This window comes from Myxine glutinosa, chromosome 8, assembly GCF_964187855.1.
Source record: "Myxine glutinosa chromosome 8, kmMyxGlut1.1, whole genome shotgun sequence".
Classification (NCBI taxonomy): domain Eukaryota; kingdom Metazoa; phylum Chordata; class Myxini; order Myxiniformes; family Myxinidae; genus Myxine; species Myxine glutinosa.
The window spans coordinates 123,638,919-123,651,418 of NC_136268.1; the positions used below are offsets into that span (position 1 = coordinate 123,638,919).

Sequence of the window (12,500 nt, forward strand, 5' to 3'; positions counted from 1 at the left end):
CAACACAAGTGCAAAAAGTGGTTTTTCAACACTAACACAAGTGCGAAAAGTGGTTTTTCAACACTAACACAAGTGCGAAAAGTGGTTTTTCAACACTAACACAAGTGCGAAAAGTGGTTTTTCCACACTAATACAAGTGCAAAAGTGGTTTCCTGCACCAACACAAGTGCGAAAAGTGGTTTTTCAACACTAACACAAGTGCGAAAAGTGGTTTTTCAACACTAACACAAGTGCAAAAAGTGTTTTTTCAACACTAACACAAGTGCGAAAAGTGTTTTTTCCACACTAATACAAGTGCAAAAGTGGTTTCCTGCACCAACACAAGTGCGAAAAGTGGTTTTTCAACACTAACACAAGTGCGAAAAGTGGTTTTTCAACACTATCACAAGTGCAAAAAGTGTTTTTTCCACATTAATACAAGTGCAAAAGTGGTTTCCTGCACCAACACGAGTGCGAAAAGTGGTTTTTCAACACTAACAAAATTGCGAAAAGTGGTTTTTCAACACTAACACAAGTGCGAAAAGTGGTTTTTCAACACTAACACAAGTGCGAAAAGTGGTTTTTCAACACTAACACAAGTGCGAAAAGTGGTTTTTCCACACTAATACAAGTGCAAAAGTGGTTTCCTGCACCAACACAAGTGCGAAAAGTGGGTTTTCAACACTAACACAAGTGCGAAAAGTGGTTTTTCAACACTAACATAAGTGCGAAAAGTGGTTTTTCAACTCTAGCACAAGTGCGAAAAGTGTTTTTTCCACACTAATACAAGTGCAAAAGTATACCAAGGATCATTTACAGGTGTGTGGTATATGAGGCGTGCTGCAGTGATTTGGATCGAAAGCGCTTCGAGGAGAAAGTCACCTTTCAGCTTGGTACGATACACCCTCGAAGAATTTATGTTAAACATTCCCGACTTTTCCTTATTCCAACACTTGATTAATTTATTCACACCAGGGGTGGATCCAGAAATTTTTTAGGTGGGGTTCACTTGATGTTAAAATACTCACAGATCGCAAAATCTACCACCAAGCCTTATTCAAGTCAATGTATTAGTCTTCTATTTTTTTCACGACAATATTTAACTAAAAGATGTAAAATGTCATGTAAAATGACAATATTTTACAACAAATTTAGATTTTAGATTACACTGTAATATTTTACACTTTTAGATCACACTTAGAATTCAGATTACACTGCGTATCAGGAATTAACACAGAGCTAGAGAAGAAAAGTGTGACGTGGCTTGGATTAACTGCTGCGTGAAGAAAAGGTTGCTTGTGATTGTCCATTGTCCAACGAGATCTCGCATGACGATCATGTGACAAACTCGAATGGCACCTCCGCCAGGTTAAACAGTTTATGTTTTGTATCCCACTGATAAACCGGATTTGGATTCGGATCTGAACCAAAATCGAATCGGCTTCTTATTGTCGCCTAACCAACTCATCCACCAAGTTTAGTTATAAAACGTCCACAACTTTCGGAGATATCATGCTATGTATCGTTTATAGCCCTCTCACTCAATAGTGAATAATAATCAATTATAAAATTAAATAAAATTAAATAAATGTTGTATCTCGATCCGGATCCGGATATTCACCAAAATCGAATCGATTTGTCCTTGTCACAAACCCAACATGTCCACCAAGTTTCGTCCGAATCCGTCCACAACTTTTTGAAATATCATTCTGTATGTCGTTTTTAGACAATTTGCTCCATGGTGAAGAATCACTTTAAAAATTCTCATATCTGGATCCGTATTCAGATCTTCATCAATCGAATCAATTCTTCCTTGTCACACACTCAACCTGCCCACCAAGTTTTGGCCGAATCCATCCGCAACGTTTTAAAATATCGTACTATAGAGTCACGTGAAAAAGTAAGTACACCCCAAGTAAAGTTTGGCCTTTTCAACATATTTCACCATACAGCTATTTGATCTTCATTTCAACAATATTGATAGATAAAGGTGATATAATATAACAAATATCATGAAACATTTACATTTTGTAGTCCATTGTATAATTTAAATAAACATAAACGCAAATTTCGCATGTGGAAAAAGTAAGTACACCCCTACATTTATCACAACTTCAAATACCTAAAATTAGAATCAGGTGCACCAGGTCAGGTGCAAATGATTAGAACATCGTTCGAGAGGATCTTGGAGGAACCTGTCTTATTTAAACCTCAGACATTTAGTTTGGTTTGCTCTTTGTTGTTGAAGTGTGCGGTCACCATGCCTAGATCAAAAGACCTCTCTGAGGCCTTCAGAAAAAAAGGTTATAGATGCCTACGAGTCTGGGAATGGATTTAAAAAGATCTTCAAACAATTTGAAATCAATCATTCGACTGTCCGGAAGATCATCTACAAGTGGAGAAGATTCCAAACAACTACCAACTTGTTCAGGCCAGGCCGCCCCAGCAAGTTCAGCCCGAGAGCAGACCGCAAGATGCTGAAAGAAGTCTCTAAGAACCCCCAGAATGTCATCACGGGACCTACAGGTAGCTCTTGCCACTGTTGATGTCAAAGTGCACGAGTCTACCATTAGAAAGAGGCTGCACAAATTTGATCTACATGGGAGGTGTGCCAGGAGGAAACCTTTGCTGTCCAGAAAGAACATCAGGGCAAGACTAAAGTTTGCCAATGAACACCTCGACAAAGACCAGCACTTCTGGAACAATGTGCTCTGGACAGATGAGTCAAAGGTATAGCTATTTGGCCACAGTACCAGAAGACATGTTTGGCAAAAACAAAAGACAGCATTTGACCACAAGAACCTGATACCAACTGTAAAGCATGGTGGTGGAAATATTATGGTTTGGGGCAGCTTTGCTTCATCAGGGCCTGGGCAACTCACCATCATCGAATCCACGATGAATTCTTCATTGCACCAGAGGGTGCTTGAGGACAATGTGAGGCCATCTGTCGGAAAGTTGAAGCTCAACCGAAGGTGGACCTTGCAACATGACAATGACCCTAAACATATCAGTAAATACACCAAGGAATGGCTGAAAAGAAAGGAATGGAGGGTTCTGGAATGGCCAAGTCAAAGCCCGGATCTAAATCCCATCGAGATGTTGTGGGGGGATTTGAAACGAGCTGTGCATGCAAGAAACCCCTCAAACATCGCACAGCTGAAAGCATTCTGCATGGAGGAGTGCGCAAAAATTTCTCCCAGTCGATGTTAGAGACTGGTAGACAGTTATAAGAAATGCCTACTTGAGGTTGTTTCTGCCAAAGGGGACAATACCACCTATTAGAGCCAAGGGTGTACTTACTTTTTCCACATGCGAAATTTGCATTTATGTTTATTTAAATTATACAATGGACTACAAAATGTAAATGTTCCATGATATTTGTTGTATTATATCACCTTTATCTGTCAATACTGTTGAAATGAAGATCAAATAGCTGTATGTTGATATATGTTGAAAAAGTCAAAACTTTACATGGGGTGTACTTACTTTTTCACGTGACTGTATGTCGTTGTTGCCATATCTCTCAATTGGGAAGAATCACTTAAAAAAATTAATAATCCTCGTAAGCTCCTGAATCGGATTTCCACAAAATTAAAATCAATTCATCCATGTCACACACTGAAGCTGCCCACCAGCTTTCATCTAAATCCATCAATAACTTTTTGAGATATCCTGCATGCTGACAAACTGACAACGGTGAAGGCAACCTCTGTCCATTCCAGATGGCGGAGGTTAAAAAGGTAAGGGGGGGGGGGGGGTGGGGGTGGGTCACGTGCACCCAGTGAACCCCCGTGGATCCGCCCCTGCGCACACTTGTTTCTAATTACATGATTTATTCACTATATATTGCATCAGATGTTTTGGTTCCTTAGTTTGTTTGTTTAAAAAAATAAAATAAATAAGAAGGTTTATGCCCAAAACGTCGACTGTGTTTCTTTTACAACGGTGTATTTCTTCCACTTATCTTACACACACACACACACACACACACACACACACACACACACACACACACACACACACACACACACACACACACACACACACACACACACACACACACACACACACACACACACACACACACACGTATATATTTGTGCAGTTGCATTCTCATGGGACCTGAAGAAAGCAAGCTGTACATGAAGCTTCACTTATTGTTCGTTCATTCGTGCATGAGTACTGGAATAAGAATTTTCTTATGCAGGATAAGCCAAAGGAACCTTTCTTGTGCTTTTTTTTCATCTTGAATTCACATTATAAAATAGTAAGGAGGAAAACAATCAAATTGGAGGGAAATAATCAGAACAGGGAATAAAAAGTTGGATATAAGGAATATAAGTCAAAATTAGGTAGTTTTAGATCAGATGTTCTTACTATGGCATGATGGTCTCTCTCCAGCCCAGCTCCAGGTGCCATTTGGAAGACAAGTCATGATGTGTGGTCCAAGGAGATGGTATCCAGAGTGGCAGCTGAGCAATACTCTGGAGCCAAAGAGTGGATGTGCAACACCACCCACCGGAAGCCATGCACCATTCTGTAGTGAGAAATCCTGGAGCGATGGACAACTGGCAACTGTAAGGATTAAAAAGAAATCCAAGAATGTGTTCCAAGGTAAAACGGCTGGTTTAGTTCTTATGAAATTGCAAAAAATGATGTGAAATGTCTGGATGTAATATGGTTGTTGTTTGGAGCAATGGGAGAGAAGTAAAAATTAAATGGTTGGGGTGGGGGTTCTGAGCACGACCTATATTAGCTTTGTTTGTGAACTTTGATAACAGGTGCGGTGGCAATCATAAGCAAGAGTTGAAAAAACCTTTCCCTTGTCCTTTTTCTCAAGACTACATGGGGTAAGGTGTTCTAGGATCTCTCCAGTTACCACCGCCACCAGAGGTGGATGGCGGTTTTGTTTCACCTCTGTCTGTCTATCTGTCTGTCTGTGAGCAGGATATCTCAAAAAGTTACGGACGGATTCGGATGAAACTTGGTGTACAGGTTCGATGTGTGACAAGGACGAATTTATTCGATTTCAGTGAAGATCCTCATCAAAATCCGGATAAAAGATTTTTTTTTAAATTCGCAAGTGATTCTTCACCAATGAGAAATAGGGGCAAAACGATATGCAGTATGGCACAATATTTCAAAAACTTCTGGATGGATTATGACAAAACTTCGTGGAGGAGTTGGGTCGGTGAAAGAACAAGCCAATTAGATTTTGGTTCAGGTCCGGATGCAGATCAGTAAGTGGGTTACAAAACGTAAACTGTTTAGCTTGGTGGGAGGGAGGTATGTGCTCTACCAAGTGCCGTTTTAGTTTTCCAAGTTTTGGAAAGGTAATATAGGAATTGAAACTTCACCCTACAATAATTAACAATTACATTTCTCATAATAATGTAAGTATTGCTGCTGGGGTGTGAGGAGTACCTGTTGATGCAATTCCAAACTGCCCAAATTATACTTAAATGCGATAGCATTTTACAAACTGCATTCACTTTCTGAGCCAATCTATAAATCCACATCGCATCACTGCAACGTAAATCACAGGGTAATTAAACAACAGGTTAAAGGCAAATGTCATATCTGTCAAACGTCATATAATATCAATTCATAATACTCAAAAAATAAAAACAACATAAAATTAAAAAAAACCCCAATATAATTGCTATGATAGTGATTAAAATATGAATTGTGAAATTTATTAATTAGGACATGCACATAAAATCAAATTAATAACAATAAATCATGATGATTGTAACAACAATAAAAATATTCTGCTGCCTCCACAAGAGGTTTGGAAAATTTTAGGCTTTTAAGGGAGTAGATGGAGAACAAAAATCAATCTTAGTCGGTTCACTGAGTTTTCCCTTAGAGTCAGAAGGCTGAACAAATATATCTGATGGAAGATCAGAAACTGTAAAAGCATAAAATATAGCGATGATAATTTATCCCAAAAGGAATAAAATAATAATGAAATAAACACAAATATATCACAAAGATTGATAAAGAGCCACAAATTAAATGATCAACAAGTAATATATCTGAGAAACTTTGTGTGATAACAAACTGGAATTTTACATTTCTTTCATCTTTGGTAAGCATTCCTTCATCATGGAAGGACAATTTACTCTTAATAATATTGGATTGGATTTTATAAGATGATTAATGACTATGACAAAAAATTATAATAATAATATGATTGAAGAAATAGGTCTGGTTGTGAAACGCATGATGATTGTGAAACGCATGATGATGTAAAGTCACCAAGGATACATGATAATTAGATCTGTTCTAATATTCCTGTTTTTAAGATAAACAGGAAGGTGTTATCATTTGCAAAAAGCATGTCTGACAAGACGGTGCAAAGGTAGCACACATACCTTTGAGCTGCCTGGTTTGGGTGTGATTCGTGACTTGATTATGAACCGTTGCATTGGTGTTTTGAATGCCGGGTGATTCATCCATGACTGCGCCGTCCCACGGATGGACGTTAAAGTGAGTGTCTCATCTGCTCGCATAAGTTGGTGGCCGCTAAATAACCCACAGTATTTCAGGAAGAGTGGGCAATTTAACCCCGGCAACCTGAACAAATTACAAATTTCTGCAATACGAGAACGTCAAGCCTGGCCAGCATGTTCGTCAGAAACTTGGGCCAAAATAATGTTCCCAAGAAGACTCCACAAGAAGGTTGGTAATAAATGGGACCCAAAAACAAGTTAAAACAAGAAAGAGCAATCAGAGATTGCAAACCCTCGGGCAGGATGTATTCTTAGTGGTTTTTACCCTCGGGCAAGTTTTGTCCCGAGGGCTCTTTTTAGGACGTAACCGAGCTTCAGACAGCTTCCAATTGCAGGTCGTTTGTCGTAATATTCCCAGGAATGGTTTCTAAGATCTCTGTAAGGGTATTTTTTTATTATTCCCATTGCTCCTATAATCGCTGGTACAATTTTGGTGCTCTTCAGCTTCCAGGATCTTTCACTTCATTTTTGGGCTTGGTGTTTGGTCATTTTCTGTGTTGTTTAGACCAAAATCGCTGGGTTCTGCACCTCATTTAGCAATGCCATCTTTTCTTTTTTTTGTACCTTAGTACTATACCAGGTCGCAATGCTTTGCTATGTTCACCTTGATGGGATCATTTGGTCATACGTGAGCATTACTTCCTTGTCTTCAGTGATTCAGTGATTACTTTTGGTTCATGTTTCCACAAGTTTTCTGGAACTGGGATATTGAGACTTTTGCAGATGTGCCAGTGGATTACTCAACATACTTTGTTGTGGCATTGGGTGTGGAGCAGCTCCAACATGCCTTTTTTTTTTTTTTTACATCCTGATAGTTGTGGTGGCTCGTTCTTTCTGTTTCTACATTGCAGAACATACACATGGCCGATTGACTCAGTCCCACCATTTTCATAAAGCCATTGGTGTAGTGTCCTTGATCTTGGGCATTTATAATGATTTGTCCACCATCCCAGTTGAGCTGACCTCTTCTTAGCCATTCCATAGAGCCTTCTTTGTCTACTCCCAATCTGTCCAACTCTTTTTTTATACCTTCTTGCTCTTTTATGATTTGCCCAGTTGTCGGTGTATATCTGTTGATATTTCATTTTATATTTTTGTCTTTTTTTTTGCAATTGTCAGGGCTGTATTCGTTGTTGTTTTGGTTTTTTGTGTGCCATCTGCCATTCGCACCCGTCTTTGGAAAATTTTTGCTCGGTGTGTGTGTATGTGTGTGTGTGTGTGTGTGTGTGTATGTATGTATATATATATATATATATATATATATATATATATATATATATATATATATATATATTTATATAATTATATATATATATATATAATTATATATGTGTATATATATATATATATATATATATATATATATATATATATATATATATATATATATATGTGTATATATATATATATATATATATATATATATATATTTTTTTTGTGTGTAATTATCGAAGTGGAATGTAATACAAACAGAAGTGCAATTATTTGTTTTTGTAAAGAGACCCGAGGCAGTATTTAACTCTTCTTCACCTGAACTGCGAGAACAATTGGTGCAATCAAATCAAACTTACCACAACTCTCACCCATGATGGCAGGCACAGTTATCTAGCACTCACATATTCAATTACACCTCGACTGCAAATGCGTTTAAATACAACCCAAATTAGTCTTGGTAGTCTCAAACACTGCTGTGGTGCTTTTTCCAATCTCATATGGTGGAATAGGAATACTGATAGGACCTGGAGGTAAGGATGTGCTCACTGTTGTTTTGCTGTTGCTTGGGCAATATTTTACTGATATTGACACTTATTTGATGGGAAAGAGCATTACGTGCTGGGATTGGGCATCAGGGGTACATTGTAATGCAATGATGATGTATGAGCAGGGCCGGCGCTACCATTAGGCCAACTAGGCAGCCGCCGAAGGGCGCAGACATCAGAGGGGCGTATTACTGAACCTTAAAGGGTCACAGTTTTATACAAATTATTGTTTTAAGACTGGTCACAGTATACCGAGTGCCCTTTAGTTCAAAATGATTTGTGTGCCAAAATATTTTCTTTTGTATTTGTGAAAGATAAATCAAAGATTGATTATTTAAAATTTTGATTTTGCATATCTAAAACATTGCTCAAACCAAAAACTGTTTTATTTATCTGTAATTTCCATTCACACACTCATAAAGGGACGACTTTCTTTATTTTGCATTGCAAACCACATGTAGTGTCATATTTTTAAAAGTGAAAGCCCATTTGCCCCAAAGCGTGGGGTAACAGGGCCACTACTGCCATATTTATGGATATTGCGCCTTTAATATTGGTGCTGTTGGTATCTTATGGTACTTATTCTTGCAAGTTAAAATAAATTTAGCAGTTTCAAGTTTTCTGCTTTTTATTTTTTCTACAAGACATCTGTTTTTAATAATCGAAGTTGGCAAAAAAAATTTGGGGGGGGGGGGGGAGGGGATGCAAGTAGCTGGCCTTGCCTCGGGCGCAAAATAGTCTGGCGCCGGCCCTGTGTATGAGAGAAGCCAAACTGTGAGGCAGATAAATTAAAACACACCTCAAAATTTCAAGAGATTATTTTCTATGCAGGGTTATAGTTCGTGGAAGAGCCAGAACCTAAAATGGATCAGGATGCAACAGAATAAAATGAAGACCAGGAGAGGAGGAAACACACAACAGCAGATTGAGGGATTAAATAGAGACTTCAAGACAAGGGATGTGAGGAAGAATGAGGACTAGGGAGGACACAGGGGGTGGATAAGATGGATACATAAAGCAAACTCTCAGGAAAGAAAAACTGGAAATTTGGATGGAGGTGGGCTTAGGGGCAGGGTTAGGGTTTAACAGAGGGAGAAATGATCATGGTTTGGGATTGGGGATGATGTGAGATGGTGGTGAACAGCTGTGTAGAGACCTGGAGGTAAGGATGAGATTGAAGAGTATGTGCAAGTTGATTCCACAGGTGGGAGAAAGGATGAACGAATGAGGAAAGAGAGGAATGGTGAGCAGTGATTCGGGATTTTCCGAGTTTCACCAGAAGGAGGTTGCCGTGGACTGCGTGCAAAAACCTGGAGTAGTGGGGGGAGGCAGACAAAACACAGAAAGAAGATCATAAAGGAGGCGGTAGCAGACAGAGAGACCACCGACCTGTCTGTGATGTGAAAGTGAGAGGCTCAGCTTCATCACAGGAGATTCCAATGATCTTAAAGGCCTTGGTTTCTTGGCGTCAAGCCGAGCAATATGCGAGGAGTTTGCGTCGTTATATGTTTTCTCGTGACCTGGCAGTGAGTTGCAGCTCTCCCATATAAGCCATCCAAACATAAATTCATGAATACACTTCTTGATCAAACTATTCAACAAGCCAAAACTGTACTGGATGTACAGCTCAGGAGACATCAGACAGCCAATCATTGACTCACGAAGCCAAGAACTCTTGTGTTAATGTTCCAGGCAGAGTTGTCTTTTGGAAGGAGAGTGCTAGAGAAGCATACTTGGAGGGTCCAATAATCCAAGGGAAAGAGAAGTTCTGCTGAAGATAATCTTTTTGAAGAAAAGTAGAGCAGTCAATTTGGTACAATTTGTATCTTTGGATTCACTTCACTGTCCTCCTTCTTTACTTGTAACTAAAATATCCCCCATGGCCAAATAACCATGGATGTCACAACAATTTGGATGTTTAAATGACCAATTAGGAACATGCTATGTGTAAAACTGTACTTTTTAGGCTATCGGCTGACATGCTGCCAAAGAGCATCTTGCAACTTTTAAACAAATGACACCAATGTTGAAACCGAGTCATCTGTGACGTGCTAATGTGCTATGACAGCCAAGACGTATGACATTCTTGCGTGCTCTCTGATATGAATACACCTGCTGATGGTTATATCCTTCCTGTAAGCCAATAGAGGAAACGACCCTTTTTGATGCAGTGATGTTAAATGAATGCAGAACAAAATTAGGAATAAATCATATTCACTGTTTACACATTTGATTAGTGGCAATGTCATTCCAAGGGGCAGCAAATACTCGACCTCGAGGTGCGCGTGGCATCGGAGAGACATGGAGATTGAGAGGAAAGGGATGATTATGACTGAAAGTCCCATGCAGGTTTGAATCATTTCTGTGGACACAGCCGTGCTGCTAATGTAGTATACTCTGTCGTTTAGGGCAGAAATTTAGACATTTGCCAAGTTACTGTAACAACATGTCCTAAATCTTTTCATTACGTGCAGAAACATCTTCAACATCAACAAGAGCAAATGCTAGGAGATGGGACACAGAGCTAAACCTCCCATCCGATAGACAACACACATTGATGCAACAGCCCACATGCAAAACACCAGGGATGACAGTTTGTAGTTGGGTTCAGAACCAAATCCAGGGGAGATAGGTCAAAGGCGAGTTTGCTACCTCCTATCAGCACAAGCCAGTTTTGAAATGGATCTACCCTAAGCTCCAAAAGGGCACAAAAATAATTGCCTCCGTTTGTAAGAGGCAAGGTATATTCAAGGAATAACACAGCATGCGGTTGAGAATAAAATCTAGTGCCTGGTCATGACACAGCATGTGCACTGAGCATCCCTGCTTCACTCTGTGGCTCTTCAACATCAAACTGAGCCAAGATAAAACTGCTCTATAGCCTTGACCTCAATTTGTTTAAAATGCATCAATGTTTACCTTCGCCAGAGGAGAGGGTATTGCATTTGGGTCCGTTTGTTTGTCCGCACAGAACGTGAGTATGTGTATTAATTACATTCGACCATTTAGAACCCTAAGACCCATTACTAACGCTAACACCCTAACAAACCTTTGCATCCCTGAGAACCATTACGACCATGAAGACCCACAAAGACGCTAAAAATTATTAGGACCCCTAAGACCGTTTAAGATACTTAAAACACTTTCGAGCCTTTAGAACCCGAAGACCCTTTAGACCCTTTATAACTCTGAGAGCCTTTGGAACCTCAACTCCCTTTTTAATACACTTTAGAACCCTAAAGCCTTTTAAGATCCAAATGACCCAGAGGACCCAAAGACCTTTCAATACCCTGAAAACCCAAAAGTCCCAGAAGACCCTTAAAGACTCAAGATATCCCAATGACCCAAAAGATCCTTAAATACCCAGAACACCAAAAGACCCCGAAGACCCTTAAATACCCTGAAAACCCAAAAGACACAAAGACTCTTACACGAGCCTCGATCTTGTATACAAAAAAAACAACCCTTTAAGACCCTGAAGACCCAATAGATTCCAAAGACCCTTAAATACCCCGAAGAACCAAAACATCCAGACGACTCAAAAGACCCTTAAAGACCCCAAAAACCCAAAATATCCAGAGCACCGAGAGCCTCCAAAATACCCCAAAGACCCTTAAAGACACAGCCGACCCAAAAGACCCAAAAGCCCTAAGACACCGAGGACCCAAAAGGCCCCGAGGGCACCAAAAAAACCGAGAAGACCCAAAGGACAAAACCACACATCCTGGCGAGGATCTGCAATCTCTGATTGGTCTTTCTTGTTGAAGATTGTGGAGGAGAGCCATCCTATTTATGCCAGCCAGCAAAAAAACAAAATATGCCTACAAGAGGCAATGACCAAGTGCAATGTCACACACAAAGTGCTTAATAACAGTACTAGTGGCCTTACTAATTTGAATTGCACTCAACAGTGCAGTAAGACATGCTAACTGCGCACACGAAGGTATTACTTGGACATCTCCATTCTCTATCATGTGGCGCCTCATCTGCCATCCCACCAACTCTTCAACATCAAGCCCTCCCAAGCCTGATGGCATAGACCCAGGAGCTGAACCACCACAAGGTGGCTCGACTTAATGAAACAAATGGCGAACGTCAGCCCTATCCTGGTCTGCCACCTCATTTGACACAGGACAAGATGGAGCCAGATCCTCCATGGAGTGCCAGTGTTGGATCACCAGCAAGACCCCTTCGTCAAGCCAAAAGTCAAGAAAATGTAGCCTATATGCTTCTTACACGTGAC

At 39.8% G+C, this 12,500-nt stretch overlaps 1 protein-coding gene across 1 annotated transcript in view; it reads right to left on the reverse strand.

The window, feature by feature from the left end:
* The window catches only part of LOC137433184 (CUB and sushi domain-containing protein 3-like), a 1,533,363-nt gene that overhangs the window by 175,442 nt on the left and 1,345,421 nt on the right, over positions 1-12,500 (reverse strand). The window contains exon 54 of the mRNA XM_078783994.1: positions 4,360-4,557. Within this exon, the coding sequence (XP_078640120.1) occupies positions 4,360-4,557 (198 nt within the window). The remainder of the gene's footprint in view (positions 1-4,359; positions 4,558-12,500) is intronic.